The sequence below is a fragment of the Somniosus microcephalus genome, chromosome 15, assembly GCF_052327205.1.
Source record: "Somniosus microcephalus isolate GS21.2 chromosome 15, FLI_Smic_1.0, whole genome shotgun sequence".
In the NCBI taxonomy this organism is placed as follows: domain Eukaryota; kingdom Metazoa; phylum Chordata; class Chondrichthyes; order Squaliformes; family Somniosidae; genus Somniosus; species Somniosus microcephalus.
In genome coordinates this window covers 114,817,135-114,841,421 of record NC_141001.1, presented here as the reverse complement: position 1 = coordinate 114,841,421, position 24,287 = coordinate 114,817,135, and the positions used below count along the sequence as shown (strand labels likewise).

Below are 24,287 nucleotides of genomic sequence, written 5' to 3'. Positions count from 1 at the left end.
GAGTGGAAGAGAGAGGATCCAGTTGTCGTGGTCCACATAGGAACCAACGACATAGGTAGAACAAGGAATGAGGTTCTGCTGAGGGAGTTTGAGGAGCTAGGATCCAAATTAAAAAACAGAACCTCAAAGGTAATAATCTCTGGATTGTTACCTGAGCCACGTGCAAATTGGCATAGAGACAAACAGATTAGAGGTTTAAATGCGTGGCTGAAAGAGGGGTGTGGGAGGAAGGGGTTTCAGTTCATGGGGCACTGGCACCAGTACTGGAGAAAGAGGGAGCTGTTCCGTTGGGATGGGTTCCACTTAAACCGGGCTGGGTCCAGTGCCCTGGCGAACCGAATAACTAGGGCAACAGACAGGGCTTTAAACTAATGGTGGGGGGGTGGTGTGGGGAGGATTCAGGAAAGAGTAAATTTAAAAGCAGCGAGAGAAATGTCAAGGCTCTAGAGCAGAGTAGAGTTTTGGGTAAAAATAAGCAGAGTGGGTCAGGAAGGGACAGAGAGACTAACAAAGGTAATAAGGCATCAGTGACTAAGGTGACATCAGGGGAAAATAGAAATAAGTCAAAGCTAAAGGCACAATATCTGAAAGCGAGAAGTATTCGCAACAAGAGATGAATTAATAGCGCAGATAGAAATGAACAGGTTTGATCTAATAGCCATAACGGAGACATGGGGGTGGTTTTCTGATGTCAGAGGAGGCGGGTTTGGAGGCGAGAAAATCAGATTCAAAGAGGTCGGGTTAGGAACCCGCCTCCAACCCGCCTCCACAGGATTTTGCCAGTGCCGGTTTTGGAGGCCGGAAATGCTCCCGCCTCCAGCTGGCCATTGCGCTATTAAAGATCCTTAAATGTTCGTTAAGGGCCTCTCTAAGCCTATTTTGAGAGGCCTTCGTGATTTTTCCAGCTTTTTGGTGTGATCCACGCACCTCCTGAACCACGCCAGGTTAACCTGGCGGGTTGACTCGTGGGTGGCCTCCTCCTCACTGCTGCAGGTCTAACAAGACATTGTTTATTGCAGCAAGGATTACTTGCAGGTGCCAGACCTTGGCTTTAATAGGTCTCTGAGCACTTTTAGAAGGCCTTCCGAAGTCGGAGGTGCTGCAGCTTGACTCCATCAACTGTGGGACCTCCTTGGAAGACCCTCTCCCCGCTTGCAATGAGCGCTTCCCCAAAGGAGGCATCTACAAGCAGCATGGGAACCATTCGTTTTCTTTCTGCATGGACCTCAGATGAGGATGAGGAGGAGGATGAGGAGGAGGAGGATCTGGAGGAGGAGGAGGAGGAGGAGGTCAGAGCACCGGTGTATCGACCAGCGGCAGCACGCGAGCACATGGCTGCCCGGGATGCAAGGGATGAACTTATCATGGCCAGATTTGCATAGGTTGCCCAAGTTGGCACATGTCCTTTGCTCCATCCTAGGACATCATTAACAATGGACATGACTCTCTGGCCTCTTTTCACTCAGGCCACCAACCTAACAACACAAGTGTGACGGTGCCTGCAATGTGGAGCTGCCCAAGGCGAAAGAACAGATGGCATAACGCCAACATTATGGCTTCAAATCATTTTAATGCTTTCCAATACGGATGGCATTTCATCAATACACAGAAACAGTCTCCCAATCTGCACACAGATCTGGAGGTTATATCCCTTGCCAGCTGGACCCACACAGCCTTAGTTTCTTTGGCAGGCCTCTTCCTCCCAGATGAGTGGAAGAGCACCTCCATGCTAGCTCTCACCCCCTCAAACAACATTTGCAGCGCCTCATCCGAGCCTTAGGCAGCTCCACATTGCGGGCACTGCCACACTTGTGTTGGAATTGGACATACTGGTTTCCCAGAAGATGTTGGAGGTGGTGCAGGAGATGCAGAAATCCTGTGGAATGAGCCAAGGGAGCAAGAAGCCACAAAATGATACTGGAAAAGTGCTGTCAACAGAGGCGAGTTTCAGTCCCCAAACATTAATTGACCAAGGGCATCCCACACCTCTGAAATCAAGTGGTCAATCAGGGGGAAATCGCAATTTTTTGAAACCTATCAGTGGAGGCGAGTTTCAAACCCACCCAAACTGAAACCCGCCTCCATCTCGCCTCCAGTGGGAAAATCGCCCCCATGGTTGCAAAGTGGCCAAGCTTGGGAACTAAATATTCCACGATACTTAACTTTTAGAAGAGATAGGCAAAATGGAAAAGGAGGAGGGGTAGCCCTGATAATAAGGGATGGGATAAAGACAGTGGAGAGAAATGATCTTAGCTCTGAAAATCAAGAAGTAGAATCAGTTTGGGTGGAGCTAAGAAACAGCAAGGGGCAGAAAACATTGGTGGGAGTTGTTTATAGGCCCCCAAACAGTAGTTGTAATGTAGGGCAGAGTATAAATCAGGAAATTAGAGGCGCATGTAATGAGGGTAATACAGTGATCATGGGGGACTTTAATCTACATATAAACTGGGCAAACCAAATTTGCAGTATTATTGTGGAGGATGAATTCATGGAATGTATACAAGATAGATTTCTGGATCAGTATGTTGAGGAACCAACTAGGGAACAGGCTATTTTAGATCTAGTATTGAGCAACGACAATGGGTTAATTAATAACCTTGTAGTAAAGGGGCCTTTAGGGAAGAGTGACCATAATATGATAGAATTTTATATTGAGTTTGAAAGTGAATTAGTTAAATCCGAAACTAGCGTCTTAAATCTAAACAAAGCAAACTACGTAGATATGAGGGGCGAGTTGGCTAAGGTAGATTGGGAAACTACATTAAAAGGTATGATGGTAGACAAGCAATGGCTAGCATTTAAAGAATGAATACATAATTTACAGCAAATATACATTCCTTTAAGGCACAAAAACCCCACAGGAATAGTAGTCCAACTGTGGCTAACAAGAGCAGTTAAAGATAGTATTAGATCAAAGGAAGAGGCTTATAATGTTGCCAAAAAGAGTAGTAAGCCTGAGGATTGGGAGGATTTTAGAATTCAGCAAAGGAGGACCAAGAAATTGATGAAGAAAGGGAAAATAGAATATGAGAGTAAACTAGCGAGAGACATAAAAACAGACTGTAACAGCTTCTATAAGTATGTAAAAAGGAAAAGATTAGCAAAAGCAACTGTGGGTCCCTTACAGGCTGAGAGAGGAGAAATTATAATGAGGAATAAAGAAATGGCAGAGAAATTAAACAAATACTTTGGGCTGGATTTTCTCAATGGGAAGCTTTTGGAGGCGGGACTGCTGCGTGCCGGTTTTCAATCCCGCCTCCATCAGCTTCTGGCCAACCAGCAGGATTTTTCCCTGATTGACCTTGTTAAACCCACCCAGCAGGCTCAGCAGGCCAATAAGGGGGAAGTCAGTGACAGAGCACGTCAACATCTGACGTGCCATCTGTTAAGACTTCTTGAAAGAAGAAATGTCATCGTTTGGCAGCTCTGTGAAGCTGTCAAACACGGACATTCAGTGTAGTTTGATGAGTCCTTGTGTTCAGGACTCATCAAACCTTTCAACTTTGCAGAAATCACCTGGCTGTTGGTTCGGAGGATCCAACAGCCAGTCTGTGATATCTACAATGGAGATGTCGGGACTCCGGCTTCACAGCGGCTGAAGGCTGTAGGCAGAAACAAAGGTAAGTAAACATTTTCTAACACTTTACACTCACCTTACATACTCACCACTCCACACTTGCACCCATCACTCACCTCTACATCGCACTTTCAGACCCCTGCAGACCTCCTACTCGTCTCCTACACCCTGGCGGGGTTCCCCAAGGTCGGGAAGCCTGCACTTCAGAAGGAAAAATGGGGATAATCCTATTTTCTGCCTGTTAACTACCTGTTAACAGGCAGTTAATAGGCTTTAATCTCTTTCCCGCCTCGAGGAGACGGGACCCGGGGCAGGACAGCTTCCCACCTCCTAACAAGAGGGCACGGAGGTGGGTTGGGGGCAGGTTTGTCACCTGCCCCCAAATTCTGCAACTTTGGCGGCAGTCCCGCCTCCATAACCGCCTCCTCGGGGCTGACAAAATCCAGCCCTCAGTGTCTCTGCGTCCACCACTTCCATCGGCAGCGAGTTCCAGTTCCTCACCACTCGCTGCATAAAAAAGTTTTCCCTGACGTCCCCCCTGTATCTCTTGCCCAAAACCTTAAATCTGTGTCCCCTAGTCCTTGTACCATCTACTAGTGGGAACAGCCTTTCCCCGTCTAGCCTATCCAAACCCGCCATAATCTTGTACACCTCTATCAAATCACCCCGCAACCTCCTTTGCTCTAATGAAAACAAATCCAGCTTCTCCAACCTGTCCTTGTAGCTAAGATCCCCCATCCCTGGAACCATTCTGGTAAATCTCCTCCGCACCCTCTCAAGGGCCTTCACATCCTTCCTAAAGTGTAGTGACCAGAACTGGACGCAATACTCCAGTTGTGGCCTAACCAGCGCTTTATAAAGATTCAGCATAACTTCTCTACTTTTGTACTCAATACCTCTATTTATGAAGCCCAAGATCCCATATGCTTTGCTAACCACTCTCTCAATATGTCCTGCCTTCTTCAGGGACCTATGCACATTAACTCCCAGGTCCCTCTGTCCCTGCACACTCTTTAAAACTGTGCCATTAAGTGTATATTGCCTCTCCCTGTTCCTTCTGCCAAAATGCAGCACCTCACACTTCTCTGTATTAAATTCCATCTGCCACTTGTCTGCCTATTCTGCTAGCCTTTCTATGGCCTGTTGCAGTCAATTGGTATCATCCTCACTGTTTGCCCCACTCCCAAGTTTGGTGTCATCAGCAAATTTAGAAATTTTACTCTGTATTCCAATATCCAGGTCATTTATATATATCAAAAAAAGCAGTGGCCTCAGCACTGACCCTTGAGGAACACCACTGTCTACCATCCCTATCTTTAAGCTTGAACTGTGGGAATCCCGACGGCTCCAAACCACGCCAAGTTGGAGGAGTCGGGCCGTCGGGTTGAAGGGCTTAGAGGGGTCGAGATGTCGGTGTTCAGGTGAGTGATATGTGCATGAGTGCAAAGGTAAGTGTTTTTGGTGTGTCTAAAGTGATTAAATAAGTTTTACATACATTTTCTTACCTTTTCAGCCTTCCTTCCTTTAGGTTCGGGGAGTCCCTCATCTCACCGGCACAGAAAGCAGAATGGTTGCGATCTGTCAAAAGTGACAGCCTTCAGCTTTCTGTGCAGGAGAGATTCCTAACTGAGTCTGTGGAGAAGGACTCATGTTAGAAGTAAGACTGTCAGTGTTTGACAGCTTCAAACAGCTGTCGAACACTGATATTTCATCTGTCAAAACGTCTTGACAGATGAAATGTCAATCTGTGACGTCACCTGTTGCCGGGTGGCCCTTAATTAGCCTGCTGAGCCCGCCGGGCGGGCTCAACAAGGTCAATCAAGTGAAAATCGCATGGATTGGCCGCATCTCGATGGAGGCGGGACTACAACCCCGAAAGTTGTAGTCCCGCCTCCAACCCAACTTCTGAATGAAAATCCAGCCCCAAAAGTTTTATCCGTTGATGGTTCTATCCCTTTGATCGTCCAAGACCTAACTCTAACATCCACAAGCACCAATCTGCAAAAAAATTTACAAGTGAACAATAAGCGATTCTTACCAGAACAGAAATCAGACCCTTTCATCTGAACAATATGCACTCTAATCTTTGTCAATTCTACATCCACTATCAGCTGACATGGGGCACGTCACGTAACGTTACAGTGTTCAGACAAATCACTTTCACCCCTTGCCCTCGAAGGGCATCTTCCTTCATGCCCAAATACATTCCTGGATGGGCGAAATTGGCTCGCCTAATGGTCTCATGCTCTCCAAACATTCGAGGCAGGAATTGTCCCAAAGACTGAGCCTCGCTGGTCACCACTGAACTTCACACAATGGCTGGGGAGCCTCTTTACAAACCGGCAACAGGAAGAAAAATGCACTCAGCTTACAGGGACTTGTAGCTTCTGTTAATTATTTTCATGGTTAAAGAACACAGGAACGGGAGTAGGCCATTCAGCCCCTCAAGCCTATTCCGCCATTCAATGAGATGATCTGTGACCTAACTCCATCTACCCGCCTTTGGCCCTTAATCCCTTTGGTTAACAGAAAGCTATCAATCTCAGATTTAAAATTAACAATTGAGCCAGCATCAACTGCCATTTGCGGAAGAGAGTTCCAAATTTCTGCCACCCTTTGCATGTAGAAGTGTTTCTTAACTTCACTCCTGAAAGGCCTGGCTCAAACATTTAGATTATGTCCCCTAGTCCTAGACTCATCCTTACTTTCCCCCACCACCTCACAGAAACTGAGGGAATAACAGGCCCACTTACGTTCTGCTTGGAGCTGCACACGATAGCCTAGCTCCAAGGCCATTGTTTGCGGGTCGACTGTATTCAGTATTTTGGCTGCGGTGGTCCCCAGCAAGGGCCTGCCATTCTCCAAGGCATAGTACGTCAACTCGGCTGGGTTCTTAGGGCCAGGAAGACGTTTAATGCTGACCAGCTGCAGAAAAATTCAAAACAAGCCATCAATATACGGCAGTCATTAATAAATCCAATAGGGAATTCAGGAGGAACTTCTTTACCCAGAGAGTGGTGAGAATGTGGAACTCGCTACCACAGGGAGTGGTTGAAGGGAATAGCACAGATGCATTTAAGGGGAAGCTAGATAAGCACATGAGGGAGAAAGGAATAGAAGGATATGCTGATAGGATGAGGTGAAGTAGGAGTGGGAGGAGGCTCATGTGGAGCATTAACACCGGCACAGACCAGTTGAGCCGAATGGCCTGTTTCTGTGCTGTTAATATTTTGTAAACCATATGATCATGTAGTGATAGAACAACTACTGATGCTCTATATTATGTGCGTTATTCCTCAGTGTAACAATTATTCATTTCTGTATACATATCCACTTGAAGGTGAGGGGACAAAAGCAGCGAAGTTGCGCTAAACCTTTATAAATGAAGGTGCAGCAGGCGGTTAAGAAGGCAAATGGTATGTTGGCCTTCGTAGCGAGAGGGTTCGAGTACAGGAGCAAAGATGTCTTGCTGCAGTTGTACAGGGCCTTGGTGAGACCACACCTTGAGTATTGTGTGCAGTTTGGTCACCTTATCTGAGGAAGGATGTTCTTGCCATGGAGGGAGTCCAGCGAAGATTCACCAGACTGATACCTGGGATGGCAGGAATGACATATGAGGAGAGATTGGGTCGATTAGGCTTATATTCGCTAGAGTTTAGAAGAATGAGAGGGGATCTCATTGAAACTTGTAAAATTCTAACAGGACTAGACAGACTAGATGCAGGAAGGGTGTTCCCGATGGTCGGGGAGTCCAGAACCAGGGGTCACAGTTTAAGGATAAGGGGTAAGCCATTTAGGACAGAGATGAGGAGGAATTTCTTCACCCAGAGAGTGGCAAACCTGTGGTATTCTCTACCACAGAAGGCAGTAGAGGCCAATTCATTAAATATATTCAAGAAGGAGTTGGATATATTTTTTAAGGCTAAAGGGATCAAGGGATATGGGGTGAAAGCAGGGACAGGGTACTGAATTTGGATGATCAGCCATGATCTCATTAAATAGCAGAGCAGGCTCAAGGGGCCGAATGGCCTACTCCTGCTCCTATCTTCTATGTTTCTATGCTTCTATGGAAGAGTTCTCCCTGTGGCACGACACACATTCTTCAGCGAACATCACTAACAGATTAACTAGTCATTTATCTCATTGCTCTTAATGTGGCCTGGCTGTGTGCAAACTGGCTACTGCATAAGGATCTGAATTTTAATAGAATAGGCGGGTTGAGGGGGGAGCGGGGGCGGGGGGAGGCCTTGTGCGGGGAAATCAGAGACCCCGTGGGGGGGAATCGGAGGCCTGGGGAGAGGGGAGCAGATGCCTGGCGGGGTGGGGGAATCAGAGGCCTCATGGGGGGGGCGGGGTCTCCGATCCCGGGGGGTGGGTTAGGCAGGGACGCTGGATCCAGGAGTTAAGTGTAAAAGAACTTACCTCCTGGATCCAGCAGTCCTCGCCTTCCATTAGCTGGCGGGCTTCACGAGGTGTGCAAAACCCGACTGGCTAAAGTTAAATTCAAAATGGAGGTTAAAGCAGAGGCTTCCAGCCTCATTATAATATTTAAATAGACGACCCGCCTCCTGGGAGTGGATTGGCTGCCAGCCCCTGTCCTGCCTCCATTAAAACCGGAAGTGGGTGGGTTGGAGGCGGGTACTGGTCGGGATTCAGATCTTTAGCACTTTAACTTCCCACGCGACCCCAACCCACCCGTTTATAGAGGTTAAAATTCCCCTCAAGGTGTCAGCTCAGTGGGTAGCACTCTCTCTCTCTCTCTCACCCTGAGTCAGAAGGTTGTGGGTTCAAACCCCACTCCAGAGACTTGAGCACAAAATCTAGGCTGACACCCCCAGTGCAGTACTGAGGGAGGACTGCATTGTCAGAGGTGCCGTCTTTCAAATGAGACGTTAAACCAAGGACCTCGTCTGCCCTCTGACATGGATATAAAAGATCCCACCGGCACTATTTGGAAGAAGAGCAGGGGAGATCTCCCCGGTGTCCTGGGGCCAATATTTATCCCTCAACCAACATCACTGCTGTTTGTGGGAGCTTGCTGTGCGCAAATTGGCTGCCGCGTTTCCCACATTACAACAGTGACTACACTTCAAAAAGTACCTCATTGGCTGTAAAGCGCTTTGGGACGTCCTGAGGTCGTGAAAGGCGCTATAGAAATGCGAGTCTTTCTTTCTCTTTATGCGGCCTTGCTATGTGAAAACTAACCACTGCACTTGCCCAAATAATAACAGTGACTTCACTTTAAAAGTAATTTATTGGCTGAGGCATTTTGGGTCAAGTTAGTTCCTTTATCGATCAATCCTGGAGAATCAATCTTATGCAGTCACCAATAAGCAGCAACGAAAAGAATTGACCTGCAGAAATGGGATCAGTGTTATTGATTCCGCCTGACCTGCACAGTGTAGGTGCCGACTGCAGAAGCACGTTTAAACCTTCGCCCTTGCTGCTGAGCCGCCACGAACAAGTTCGCTAGCCGCCGTTCCATCAGGCTGGCGAAACGTTGAAACTTCTCACCCAGCGACGTGTTGTCGACGCCCAGGATAACTGTTCGAAACAGGAGGCAGAGCACGTCAGGAGGCAGGAGCTACCACGGCACAAAAGTTACTCTCCCGATTGTCGCTACTTTCCTCCTTCTCCGAGGGCACGTGGCAAAGGCTGAAGGAATTCTGAAGGGAATACGCAGTGGCCGGGTGTGCGTCGCGTTTCTCCATTTGTTGGGAAGCTTTGCTGGCACAATACAATGTCCCACCTCCATTTCGGGCTATTAATCACTGTATGGGTTGCAATGTGTGTGAGGGAATATGTTCTGAGCAGTGCTGTTTTGTACGCTTAGCAAGCTAGCGCCATAAATGTTACGGCAGAGGAGGCCATTCATCCCACTGTGTCTGTGCTGGCTCTCCGAAAGAGCCATCCACTTGGTCCCATTTTCACACGCTTTCCCCATACCCAGTTAAGTATTTATCCACTCCCCTTTTAAAAGCTATTGGCCCAGAATTTGTGGTCAGTGGCGATGCGATGGAGCTCGCCGCTGACCTTGAAGAACGCTGCCCACAGAGATCTCGCGATCTCTGCTGGCAAAAACTTGAGGTTTCTCGACGTGTAATTGATTGTAGCGCTGTCAATAGGGGAGTCCTAGCGTCGAGCAACAGGGATGTCATCAAGCTGTCTAAGCAGCCAATCACATTGAAGAATTCTCACAGACAGCAAACAAGGAAATTCTCACAGGCAGCAAACAAGGAAATAAAAAGCAGCTTTTATCCTCACTTTTTAACAATGTTACGGGGAGCAAAATAAAGACTGGGATAAGGTAGAAGCTGAAATATCATGGAGAAACTTGAAAAAAAAGTTGTTTTTTTAATTGTAATTTTTATCAGAATGGAGAAATTTGACATTCCACGAATATAAAAAATAGTTTTTCTGAACGGTTGTTTAGCAGTCAATACACTGTAAAAACCCCAGTTACACTTATTCCAATAAGGCTTAAGAGTTAATGGGGTGTTGAACAGCAATATTAGTGCAGAAAAGCTCAATCCATCATTTGCACTGATTCCGCTGATTGCCGGCAATGGGGGGGCGGGGGTTCCACAGCACAGCCGGTGTCGGAGCAGTGAGTGACTGACCACAACTTCAGGATTTCTGCGTTTAGATGCGCATGCGCTGAATCCTGAAGTTACAGTCAGTTTCATAGGGGTAATGACGGCGAATGCCTGATACCAGGGATAAGAGACTTCAATTATGCGGAGATATTGGAGAAGCCAGGATTGTTCTCATTACAGCAGGGAAGGTTAAGAGATCTAATAGAGGTGCTCAAAATCATGAGTGGTTTTGATAGAGTAAATACGGAGAAAATGTTTCAGGAGTTCCAGGATTTTGACACAGCGACGATGAAGAAACGGCCGATATATTTCCAAGTCGGGATGGTGAGTGACTTGGAGGGGAACTTGGAGGTGGTGCTGTTCCCATGCGCCTGCTGCCCTTGTCCTTCTAGGTGGTAGAGGTCGTGGGTTTGGGAGGTGCTGCCGAAGAAGCCTTGGCGAGTTGCTGCAGTGCATCTTGTAGATGGTACACACTGCAGCCACGGTGCGCCGGTGGTGGAGGGAGTGAATGTTTAAGGTGGTGGATGGGGTGCCAATCAAGCGGGCTGCTTTCACACAGAGGGTTGTTATGATCTGGAACGTACTACCTGAAAGGGTGGTGAAAGCATATTCCATAGGATCTTCCAAAAGGCAATCAGACATGTACTTGAAGAGGATTATTTTGAAGGGTTATGGGGAAAAAGCTGGGGTGTGGGACTAAATTGGGGAGCTCTTTCAAAGAGCTGGCATGACAGGCCGAATGGCCTCCTTCTGTAAGATTCTATGATTCTATGGAGGACGCTAAACATTTGTACCAAAACAGCACTGGTCGGTAAATGTCCCCTGCTAAATACATGGCGGTTATGATACTGGTGGTACAGCCCAGAGGTTGCGAGTTCTAATCCCGCCATGTGCAAGTTGTGAGATTGAATTCAATAAATCTGGTACATTATGGGCTGGCCCCATGAAAGCTCTTGGATTATTGTAAACACCCAATCAGTTCAATAATGTCCTTCACGGAAGGGAAACTGCTATCCCGACCCGGTCTGGCCTAAACTTGACTCCAGTCCTAGACTACGGACTCGACCTTTAATGCCCTTTGAAAAGGCCCTAGCAAATCACTTATAAAAACAATTGCTACGGTGGAGAAGACCCTCCTTCTCAGGGAAACTAGGGAATGCCAACATCGCTCACATCCCGAGAATAAACAAAAAAATTAGAGTGTCTTTTTCATTATTCTCTATGGATCTTGAGCATCTTTGGAGAATGTCCTGGATTAGACAATTCCCTCAATAGATCCTACAATACAGGCTGTCCCCGAGGGATACTGGCCTACAGATTATCTGGTCATTATCACATTGCTGTTTGTGGGAGCTTGCTGTGCACAAATTGGCCGCCGTGCTTCCTACATCACAACAGTGACCACACTTCAAAAAGTACTTCATTGGCTGTAAAGTGCTTTGGGACGTCCGGTGGTCGTGAAAGGCGCTGTCGAAATGCAAGTCTTTTTTTTTCTAAAAAATCCTAGTTTGTTGTGAAAAACAGACAAACCCATTCTTAGCAAAAACTAAAATGATGCCACAGAAAAATGATCTCCTTTGACACTAAGCTGTTGGGAATTCCAAATTTAGGCCTTGGATTATTTGTACCTGACCACAAGCCACTGATGATTGGTCTTCAGGGCAATGACAACCCCTCCAGTGTGTTTATTATGAAGGTAGAATACAACTTCAGTGGAAGAACAGCATCAATGGAAATGCAGTTAACTCTATGTCAGGGTATCAGTAATGCAGTAACAACAGTAATTTAGACAATCCCCCAATAGATTTTTACAAAAGTATTTCCACATGATGCAATTAACAAACCTGTAACAACCCAGTATTTCTCAGTCGCCGGTGAGGTGTCAAGATTTTCATATTCCAAAGCTGGAAAAGGAAGGAGTACAAAATTAAATTTGCTTTAAGAGTGAAAATTGTGCACCTGAAGTCCTTACCCAAGAATTACTTTTTTTAAAGGCTCCAATTTTAACTCCAGCATTCCCCCCCGCTCAAGCCTGAGTTAAAATTACAGTCGGGTCTCAATGATGTCATCGGGTCGCAACAGGCACGTGTAAAGAAGGACCCTGTTGGCTTCGGGCGCCTGTCTTTGTTGCCTGCTCAGGGGAGCAGGGTTAAAATAGCAGGTGTTGCGATCGTGGCGGCTTTCGGACAGGTTAAGAGCCCAGGGGCGATTTTAACCGCCCGCCCGCCAGGTTTCTGCTGAGCAAGTGGGGTTAAAATCGCCCCAGTGCTAACACGTAGAAAATCTTTCAATAAGGCTAGACAAAAAAAAAAGCACATTCATTTGAAAACATAAGGCAGAGAGAATACGCTCGATAAGGCGATTGGGGGTGAAACTTAGATGGATAAGAAAACCGGGTTGCCAATTCACTACGAACCCGTTCTCTAGACACGGCTATTCCAATGCGCTCCTGGCCGGCCTCCCACCTTGCACACTCCGTGACCTCTACCACCCAGAAGGACAAGGGCAGCAGGCGCCTGGAAACACCACCACCTCCAAGTTCCCCTCCAAGTCACACACCATCCTGACTTGGAAATATATCGGCCGTTCCTTCATCGTCGTTGGGTCAAACTCCTGGGACTTCCTCCCTGACAGCACTGTGGGAGTAACTTCACCACACGGACTGCAGCGGTTCAAGAAGGCGGCTCACCACCACCTTCTCGAGGGGCAACTAGGGATGGGCAATAAATGCCGGCCTTGCCAGCGACGCCCACATCCCAGCAACTAATTTTAAAAAAACTTGAGCTCATCCAAAACTCTGCTGCCCGCATCCTAACTCGCACTAGGTCCCGTTCACCCATCACCCCTGTGCTCGCTGACTTACACTGGCGCCCAGTCCTGCAACATCTCCATTTTAAAAGTCTCATCCTTGTTTTCAATCCCTCCATGGCCTCACCCCTTCCTATCTTTGTAATCTCCTCCAGCCCTACAACCCTCTGAGATCTCTGCGCTCCTCCAATTGTGGCCTCTTGAGCATCCCTGATATCCTTAGCTCCACCATTGGTGGTCGTGCCTTCAGCTGACTGGGCCCCGAGCTCTCGAATTCGCATCCTGAACCCCTCCGCCTCTCTCTCCTCCTTTGACGCTCCTTAAAACCTATTTGACCAAGCTTTTGGTCACCTGTCCTAATATCTCCTTATGTGGCTCAGTGTGCAATTTTGTTTGATAATCGCTCCTGTGAAGCAACTTGGGGGATGTTTTACTACGTTAAAGGTGTTATATAAATGCAAGTCAGAAGGTTGTAGGTTCAAATCCCACGCCAGAGACTTGAGCACAAAATCTAGGCTGGCACTCCAGTGCAGTGCTGAGGGAGTGCTGCACTGTCGGAGGTGCCGTCTTTCAGATCAGATGTTAAACCGAGGCCCCGTCTGCTCTCTCAGGTGGGCATAAAAGATCCCATGGCACTATTTCGAAGAAGAGTAGGAGAGTTATCCCCGGTGTCCTGGGTCAATATTTGTCCCTCAATCAACATCACTAAAACAGATGATCTGGTCATTATCACATTGCTGTTTGTGGGAGCTTGCTGTGCGCAATTAGGCTGCCGCGTTTCCCACATTACAATTACACCTCAAAATGAATTAATTGGCTATAAAATGCTTTGGGATGTCCTGAAGTTGCGAAAGGCACTCTATAAAATGCAAGTTCTTTCTTTTATGTCCTCCGCTGCATTGTTTTTGCTACTGGGGTGTTTTTTATGCTCACATGAAAGATTAACGAGATGTTAAACTAAAAAAAAGGCACGGAGAAAGATGTATTTCAAACAATGAGTGTTGACTTTCCTGACCCGCAGAGCCTTGTGGCCATGTTGCTTCCAGGTGTGAAATTACTCTGGTGGGCAGGTCCTTGGGGTCGCACTGGCACACGTACAACGCTCCGTAAATTATTTAGCAGGCAGCTCCAAAGAACTGAGAGTTCTCATGAAAGGAAGATCAAGAGCTTTCCACAACCCTCTCCTGAGACGCAAACCACGAAAGATTGTTTATAAACGGCACTGACTCCAGATCAGGAACGCGAGAAGGTTGATACGGATGGTCCCAACAACTGATACAGCAACTTGCATTCGTATAGCGTCTTTAACATAGCAAAACGTCCCAAGGCGCTTCACAGAAGCGATTATCAAACACCGAGCCACATAAGGAGATATTGGCCCAGAAATTTGGGTCGGAGGCTTCCCGCGGGTGCAAGCCCCCGACCTGCACTTACCTTGCGCGCCGGCCGTTGTGCTGTGGGCCCGCGTGGGATTCCGATCCTGGGCCTGATCCAACTGCCGGCGCGCAGTGTTCGCGTATCCCAGGGGCGCAGTTAGTTCGAAGCGTCCCCTGGGATCACGTGGGCCATGGAGAGCCAATCGGAGCAGGGAATCTGTATTCATAGATTTGACAGGAAGACCTGTCAAATCTATGATTAGAGCTCAGCCCCAAAACATAACTAAAACTTCAAATAATTTTTTTTTAAAAATCACATTTTTAAAATAACTATAAATTACATAAAATAACTATTTTAAACAATTAAAATTTTTGAAAAAATTAATTACAGTTTTTAGCGGGGCTAAAAATAAACTTAACTTTCTTTAAAGTATTTAAAAATAATAAACCTGTGGAAAAAATGTTTTAATTTTACTTAATTCACCACTTACCTTGTTAAAAGCAGGCCTTGCGGCTGCTTTTTTCACACGTAGCTCCTGGAGACTTACCCTCCCGGAGAAACCTGCAAAAAACCGGAAGTTCCAGGTGTACGCGCTGCCTCTCCGGCGCACGCGTTCGACCTGTGAAGCCCTTCCTTCAAGGGAACGGAAGTTCCGGTTTCCCGCGCATGCGCAGCGCATGCACGAAACCGTCACTTTTGTTGGCCCTACACGTGAGTACACAGCGCGTACTCACCCGTGGGGACCCGAATTTCTGGCCCGTTAAGACAGACGACTAAAAGCTTGGTCTCAGAGTTAGGTTTTAAGGAGCGTCTGAAAGGACGAGAGAGAGGCAGAGAGGTTTAGAGAAGAAATCCCAGACCTTACGGCCTAAATTCTGATATTACTAGTGTGTATAACAATGGTTCTGGTTTTCTATGAATTGTTTAATTGGTCCATGTTGACAGTTGGCTCCCATCATCCTTCTCAGGTAAAAAAGAAAAAGACCTGCATTTCCATAGCGCCTTTCACGACCAAAGAGCTTTACAGTCAATGAAGTACTTTGTGAAGTGCAGTCACTGTTGTAATGTAGGAAACCTTCTGATGCTCCTTTAATTTAGAAAAAAATGTCTCAGTAACTTTGTCGTAACCGGATGGGTACAACTGAGCGGCTTGGGTCTGGAGTCACATATAGGCCAGACCGGGTAAAGGTGGCAGATTTCCTTTCCTGAAAGACATTAGTGAACCAGATGGACTTTTACAACAATCCGGTAGTTTCATCGCCACCATTTTGCTTTTTATTCCAGATTTATTTAATTAAAAACATTTTAAAATTCCCCAGCTGCGTTGGTGGGATTTGAACTCGTGGATCAGTAGTCCAGCTTTAATTCTGGATTACTAATCCAGTGGACATAACCACTACACTACCGTTCCTGATAAATGAATGAATTTATCGGGAATGAATGCCAATGGCCCTGAATTTGCGGTCTTGCTGGGAAATGCCTCCGATCCACAAATAAAATTCTTGACAGGCTTTCCTAGGTCCTCAGGAGCCACGGAGACTCGCAGTCCTGGGCCTCTCCAGGTACCCGCAGGTAGAGGCCTACCTATCCCAGGAACGCAAGCGGTTCGCGGTTCGCGAGCGCCCCCGGGATCATGTGGGCCGGACCAACGAACGACTGAAGGGAATCCCCATTCATGCTTATGGGGATTCTGTATGTACGGAAACCCCTTAAACATGAATGGGAAAACCCGAAAAAATACACCGAGACATCAAATAAATTTTTAAAAATCACATATTTAAAATGAATTAAAATGCCATTTAATTAAATATTTAAAACAAAAATTAAATTTTTTGAAAAATAAATGTACATGTTTTAAATGGGTTAAAAATAAACTTAACTTATTTCACAGGTATAAATTATTGATAACATTTTATTTTTCTGTTTTTTAAAACTCTTACGCTGCTTTTACCAGGCGTAAGAATTTCACGGGCATTCGCTGGGCACAAGTTGGGCAAATAGCAAATAGTTCAACTCTCCGCCCGCGGATGTCCTTTTCCCGGGGATGCGGAGGATCTGTCAAGAAAATTATTGACAGATCGCAAGGTCCGGGGTTTAGCGCATGCCTAAACCCGGAACCTGCGCGGCCCCTATGGGCGCGTGCGCACCTCACACGCACCCGCAGGGGGCCGCAAATTACGGCCCAACGTGTGCAGCTAACAGTGCTCCCTCAAACCAGCACCATTAAAAACAGATTAACTGGACATTCATCTACTCTGGTGATTGGGCGACCTTACTGTGTGAAAATTAGCTGTGGTGTTGGCCTTGATAACAACAGTAATTCATTGGCTGTCAAGCACTTTGGGATGTCCTTAGGATGCGATAAGGTGCTATATAAATAAAGGTTGAGGAGACATAAACAGACAAAATGCACTATGCCAGTGCCTGTTTGGCTCAGTGGATGAGACTCCCACCTCTGAAGCCAAAGGTTGCGACAGGTTGTGGGTTCACAATCCCACTCTTGAGCACAAAAATCTAGGCTGATACTTGCAGTGCTGAGGGAGTGCTGCACTGTCAGAGGTGGCGTCGTTCGGATAAAACATTCAGGAGGAAACATTTGGTGGGGTGCCATTATCAGCAGTGTGCAAAGTTCAGTGCCTGGCTTGAATTATCGCCTCCGACAGCAAACTTGGCTTTTATCGCCCCTGGAGGTGATTGGAGCGCTAAATCAGGCGCTTCACGCCTGTCTTAAGGCGCAAACGCCGAGGAGCGAGGCGCTACCTCAGAGCGCTGGAGAAGCAAGGAAGGGCAAATCAAAATGAACCTGCAAAGTGCTGCTCAGTACCCAAAACTCCTTCACACTGGGTTGAATCTCTCCAGAAGTCTCTCTCTCTCTCTCTCTCTCTCTCAGAATGGGTGGTGCAAAAATGTCACCAACAAAAAAAGGCAGGAAGCGGTCGTCTTTAAATAGCGCTCCCCCAGTCCCTTTCTGACAGCATAACGCTCCCCTCAACCTGTCATTGCTAGCGGCAGGCGGTAAGGCAGGGGGTGCCACTCAATAACCGGTCCGGGGCACTACCGGGGCGTTGCGCACTCGACTGACGTCACAATCTGCCGGCGCAGGAGATCGTGGCGGTAGTATTTAGCGCCGCCGCAAAATGTCTAGTTAATTTCGTGAGCGGCGCAAACATCGCCGCGCCCGGGCGCTAGTTGCTTTGCGCCCCATTAGCGCCCTCTTAAGGCGCTAACGGGAGGCGCAAACAACTGAATTTTTCCCCCTAAATCCTTTCGGCTGGACATAAATGATTCCACGGCACTATTTCGAAGAAGAGCAGGGGATTTATCCCCGGTGTCCTGGGGCCAATATTTATCCTTCAATCAACATTGCTAAAACTGATTATCTGGTTTGTGGGAGCTTGCTGTGCGCAAATTGGCTGCTGCGTTTCCTACATTACAACAGTGACTACACTTCAAAACAAAAGTAACTCTGTAAAGTGCTCTGGGACATCTGGTGGTCGTGAAAGACGCTATATAAATGCAATTCTTTCTTTCTCTCACTCTCCACTCCAGGACTTAAGCACACAATCGAGGCTCACACATACGGTGCAGCACTGAGGGAGTGCTGTATTGTGGGAGCTTCCATCTCTTGGATGACACCTTCAACCGAGGCCCCAACTGCCATGCTTCAGGTAACGGACAAAGATCCTATAGAGCACTATTTAAAGAGCAGGGAGCTGTCACGGTATCCTGGCCAACAGTCCTCACTCAAACCAACAACTCCAAAATACAGATTCATTGGCCATTCATCTACTCTGGTGTTTGCGCAGCCTTACTGTGTGAAAATTAGCTGCGGTTTTGGCCTTGATAACAACAGTAATTCATTGGATGTGACGCCCTTATGCAATTTCCTTGGGGTGCAATAAGGTACCATATCAATAAAAATTTCACAAGGAGCAGAAAACCTTCCGTTGCAAAGGGATGGAAACTTTAACCTAGAAATGAAGAGTAAATTCGAGAGCACCTCCCAAACCCGCAACCTCTGACACCTAGAAGGACAAGGGCAGCGGGCACATGGGAACACCACCACCTCCAAGTTCCCCTCCAAGTCACACACCATCCTGACTTGGAAGTATATCGCTGTTCCTTCATCGTCGCTGGGTCAAAATCCTGGAACTCCCTCCCTAACAACACTGTGGGAACACCTTCACCACACGGGACTGCAGTGGTTCAAGAAGGTCCACCATCACCTTCTCAAGGGGCGATTAAGGATGGGCAATAAATGCCGGCCTTGCCAGACACGCCCACATCCCATGAATGAATAAATAAAAAACCTGCCCCTTTTTTGTCTTTCCAATCATGTCAGGTGATGCACTCCGAGAACACCACTAAAATATTTACACCTCTCTCCGAACCTGGACATTAGTTGGTCAGTGCTCAAAGCTGACTCCACCCTATCTACAAGTCAGCTTCATCCTACCATGGACTTTAAATTTGGACTCTCTCTTATTGTCTCCAAGAAGGTCCACCACCACCTTCTCAAGGGGCAATTAGGGATGGGCAATAACATAGAAACATAGAAGATAGGAGGAGCAGGAGTAGGCCATTCGGCCCCTCGAGCCTGCTCTGCCATTTAATGAGATCATGGCTGATCATCCAATCTCAGTACCCTGTCCCTGCTTTCTCCCCATATCCCTTGATCCCTTTAGCCTTAAGAAATATATCTAACTCCTTCTTGAATGTATTTACAGGAAACTTTCGATTTACCGGCACCTAAATAACCGGAAATCTCGGTTAACCGGCAAAATTCAGGAGTAGGTTCAGGTAAGTTTTACTTCATATTGTACTTGCCTTCCTCCATCTGTTGCTGTGCAAGGGTGTGGCTGCAGCTGTTGCTAAGCTACAGAGACGCTTGGAACTTGTGGCCACTGTTCTGAACCTTTTGCTAAGCAACAGGGTTTGTTGCTTTATACGGAGCTCTCAGCTCTGTATCTTTTACTATAGCTTTCGGTTATCTGGAATTTTTGATGAACCGGCACCACGTCGGTCCCGTCAGTGCCAGATAAAAAAAAGTTTCCTGTAATGAATTGGCCTCAACTGCCTTCTGTGGCAGATAATTCCACAGGTTCACCACTCTCTGGGTGAAGAAATTCCTCCTCATCTCAGTCCTAAATGGCTTACCCCTTATCCTTAGACTGTGACCCCTGGTTCTGGACTCCCCCGCCATCGGGAACATCCTTCCTGCATCTAGTCTGTCTAGTCCTGTTAGAATTTTATAAGTTTCAATGAGATCCCCTCTCATTCTTCTAAACTCCAGCGAGTATAAGCCTAATCGATAAATGCCTTCTATAAATGCTGCCCTTGCCAGCGACGCCCACATCCCGTGAAATTTTTTGTTTTAAAGGTGCCTTTGTCTCTTTAAGTATTTGTATTTCCAAGACTTTTAGTTCCTGTACACATTATTTGATCAAGAATGCATATGAAAACAACCCCTTCAGAGTTTAAAACTCGCATGAGAAACACTGCCTCAATGACCTAGTTGATGAATTAGCACTGCAATCTAATGAACCTCTTTCAGGACTGCAGACATAGTATCTGACAATCCACATGGGTGCTGAGAGCCCAACACCATCAGATTTTCTTCGTTTTAATTTGTACTTAATTTATAGTTAATTACATTCAAAGAAATGTAATAACGCAAGCGGTTTGGGAAATGTAATTTCCTCTAGTGTAGTTGGTGCTGATGAAGTTGCTTTATGTTTTGTTGCAGTGGTACAGAGAAACAATCTCAGGAACATTCGGAGCAGCAGCAGGTCATTCGGCCCCTCGAGCCTGCTTTGCCATTCAATTAGATCATGGCTGATCTGCACCTCAACTCCATTAATCCGCCTTAGCTCCATATCCCTCGATAACCTGACCCAACGAAAATCTATCGATCTCTGTCTTGAAAGCTCCAATTATCCCTCCAGCAACCACAGCCTTTTATGGGAGAGAGTATTCCACATTTCCACTATCCATTGTGTGAAAAAGTGCTTCCGGATTTCCCTCCTAAATGGCCTGACTCTAATTTTAAGATTGTACCCCACTTGTTGTTCATTCCCCCACCAGAGGAAATAGTCTCTCTGCATCTGTCCTATTGATTAGCTTTACATAGAAACATAGACACACAGAAGATAGGAGCAGGAGTAGGCCATTCGGCCCCTCGAGCCTGCTCCGCCATTCAATGAGATCATGGCTGATCATATTTCAAAAACCTCGATTACATCACCCCTCAACCTTCTATACTCAGTCTGCATTCCCACGAACGTCAAGCACACTATTGCTTCAGCATGCCAACTGATAACTATTACATGTTACTAGGAACCTCCTCTCCCTCCCCCCAGTACATCCCAAAGCTTGACAGATTGTATTATAGGGCCTGTGGTTTTTTTTATTACTCGTTCCTGGGATGTGGGCGTCGCTGGCAAGGCTGGCATTTATTGCCCATCCCTAATTGCCCTTGAGAAGGTGGTGGTGAACCTCCTTCTTGAGCCGCTGCAGTCCGTGTGGTGAAGGTACTCCCACAGTGCTGTTAGGGAGGGAGTTCCAGGATTTTGACCCAGCGACGATGAAGGAACGGCGATATCTTTCCAAGTCAGGATGGTGTGTGACTTGGAGGGGAACTTGGAGGTGGTGGTGTTCCCATGCGCCTGCTGCCCTTGTCCTTCTAGGTGGAAGAGGTTGCAGGTTTGGGAGGTGCTGCCAAAGAAGCCTTGGCGAGTTGCTGCAGTGCATCTTGTACATGGTACACACTGCAGCCACGGTGCGCCAGTGGTGGAGGGAGTGAATGTTTAAGGTGGTGGATGGGGTGCCAATCAAGTGGGCTGCTTTGTCCTGGATAGTGTCGAGCTTCTTGAGTGTTGTTGGAGCTGCACTCATCCAGGCAGTGGACAGTATTCCATCACACTCCTAACTTGTGCCTTGTAGATGGTGGAAAGGCTTTGATTGAAGCTTGCGGGTTCAAGTCCCACTCCAGAGACTTGAGCCCATAATCTAGGCTGACACTCCAGTGCTGCACTGTCAGAGGTGCTGTCTTATGGATGAAACGTTAAACTGAGGCCCCGTCTGCTCTGTCAGGTAGACGTAAAAGATCGCACGGCCACTAATTCGAAGAACAGCAGGGGAGTTAGCCCCGGTGACCTGGGCCAATATTGATCCTTCAACCAACATTTCTAAAAATGCACCTTATCTGGTCATTATCACATTGCTGTTTGTGGGAGCTTGCTGTGCGCCAAGTGGCTGCTGCGTTTCCTACATTACAACATGACCACACTCCAAAAAATGACTTCATTGGCTGTAATGCGCTTTGGAACATCCTGAGGTTGTGAAAGGCGCTGTAAAAACGCAAGTCCTTTCATTTATATTATTGGCTTGTCCTCCTAACCCCGCCCCCCCCTCCCTCCAAGGATTCATCATTCACCTCCTCCTCGCCCTCCTTGTCTACTTGCTTGTTATACTGTGTTTTAATTACTGAACCAAATGGAAGATGATTGAGGGCACCTACGTTCAGCGAGTATCAGAGGTGGGTAGGCCAGGTAGTATCCCAGCTCAGCAGCTGTCAGATGATGTAAAAGGCTGCTCGATGTTGTACCATTGAGAAGCGTGCTCTCATTCCTCACCATGTACACCATCGTAACAGCTGTGGAGCCATCAGTCACCGACGTGTTCAAAATCTAGAGGGAAAACAATATAAAGACGGCGTTTAGATGCTTCATCACCTCCAGGCTGTAGAGTGTTTGCACTGACACTTTAACGATCTTGGCCTAGAAATTCGGTGGGCTTTGCGCCCAGTTAAGGCCCAAAGAGGGCCTCTGCGCCATTGGAGGAGTTTGCGCTGAAATTGAGCCCTGCGCAAATGGCGGCGGTAGCCGGTAGCGCTGCGCCGGCACCGATGACGTCATCGGTGTGCGCAGTGCCCCGGTTCCGCCCCGATGCCGGCCCGACCCCCATATTTAGTTGCGGCTGCCTCCTCCGTGGCGGCCGCTACTAACATCGGGAGACCAGAGCCTTCCTGCAGCCTTAGTGGGGCGCATAAAGGTGGAGGTGCGGCCGGCCGCTCTTTCGGCGGCCGCCTGGCCGCACCTCCCTCCCCGGCCTCCTCCACCACCCCCCCCGCGGCATTGCCGGCTGCTTTCCGCGAGCCCGGTACTTCTCCGTGGTGCCGGGCTCATTTGCCGGCACAATCCAGCGGCGATCTCCCCCTTGCAGGCACCTCCTCCTTAAGAGAATGAGGAGGCCTGCAGTACAGCAGCCTGCCGCACCGCATCGGGTGGCGCAGCGGCTCCTGGAGCGCTGAAATTCACTTTCAGCGCCCCAAGCGGGGGCGGGCACACCCTGGAACAGCGCCCGGTTCCGCCTTGGGGCGCTAAAAGTGAATATGGGACGGGCGCAACTGGCTCCGCGGCCAGTGCAAAATTTTCGGCGCAACCGAGCTGGCGGGGCTATACCCAATTTCTAGGCCATTTACCCTTAAATCAGTGCGCAGCTTTGAAACAATACGTACCCTTTAAACACAAGCCCTTTAAACAACGCAAACCACTTCAAATACCCCTTTATACAACACAACCCCTTTAAACAATGCAAGCCCCTTTAAACGATGCAAACCCCTTTAAACATGCAAGCTCCTTTAAACAATGCAAACCGCTTTATACAACACAACCCCTTTAAACAATGCAAGCCCCTTTAAATGATGCAAACCCCTTTAAACAACGCAAGCCCCTTTAAACAATGCAAACCCCTTTATACAACACAACCCCTTTAAACAACACACCCCCTTTAAACAATGCAAACCCCTTTAAACAATGCAAGCCCCTTTTAACAATGCAAACCCTTTTATACAACACAACCCCTTTAAACAATACACCCCTTTAAACAATGCAAACCCCTTTAAAAAATGCAAGCCCCTTTAAACAATGCAAACCCCTTTAAACAATGCAAACCCCTTTAAACACAAGCCCCTTTAAACAATGCAAACCCCTTTAAACAACGCAAATCCTTTAAACAACGCAAACCCCTTTAAACACACCCCCTTTATGCAACACAACCCCTTTAAACAATGCAAGCCCCTTTAAATAATGCAAACCCTTTAAACAATGCAAACCTCTTTAAACAATGCAAGCCCCTTTAAACACAGCCCCTTTAAACACAACCCCTATAAACGCAAGCCCCTTTAAACAATGCAAACCCTTTAAACAATGCAAACCTCTTTAAACACAACCCCTTTAAACCACACAACCCCTTTAAACAATGCATGCCCTTCAAAGATATGTATCCTTTAACAGCATGCGCCCTTTGAACAACATGTACCTTCTAAACTAAATTTACCCTTTACAGCAGGTTAGCATCTACATAAATAGTATGATTTGCATCAATATTTCGCAATATACATTTGGCAGAATAATGCACAACACCTACACACCAAAGATGCAGTTAAAATGCAGTTAAATTGAGCATGAACGTGATAAGGAAAATAAAGGACCTCAGACACTGCGGCAATCCAAAACAACTGGGCCTAGAACACAAGCAGTATCTCATTAAAATTCTTTCAGCATCTGTAAAGGTCTTTGCAGTGCACTATGTGTCTCTCATGGGTTAACAGGTCACCCTCACGTCTGGATGAGCTAGGAGATTAGGCCCAATTTCTGTAAGTAAAATGGGAGCCAATCACTCCTCAAAAAAATAAGTTCCACCCTTACCAAACTGGAAGGCCACAGTCATAATGTTATTAGGGTTATTAAATTATGGGATGTAAGTATGATCTGCATAATCAAATTAGAAAGCATGAGCAAGAACATTTATTCTGGCTTGTACAGCCTGATCTTAGCATTCTGATACTAAAATCACATTACGATGCAGCTCAGAAAGAGGCCATTCGGCCCATCGTGCCTGTGCCGGCTCTTTGAAAGAGCTCCCCA

At 47.1% G+C, this 24,287-nt stretch overlaps 1 protein-coding gene across 2 annotated transcripts in view; it reads right to left on the bottom strand.

Moving 5' to 3' along the window:
- Positions 1-24,287, bottom strand: part of kiaa1549la (KIAA1549-like a) — a 474,294-nt gene that overhangs the window by 273,287 nt on the left and 176,720 nt on the right. For both annotated transcript variants that reach the window (XM_086008325.1, XM_086008326.1), the window contains exons 7-10: positions 21,878-22,046; positions 12,018-12,077; positions 8,970-9,121; positions 6,331-6,502 (exon numbers count right to left, since the gene is read on the bottom strand). In XM_086008325.1, the coding sequence (XP_085864451.1) occupies positions 6,331-6,502; positions 8,970-9,121; positions 12,018-12,077; positions 21,878-22,046 (553 nt within the window). The remainder of the gene's footprint in view (positions 1-6,330; positions 6,503-8,969; positions 9,122-12,017; positions 12,078-21,877; positions 22,047-24,287) is intronic.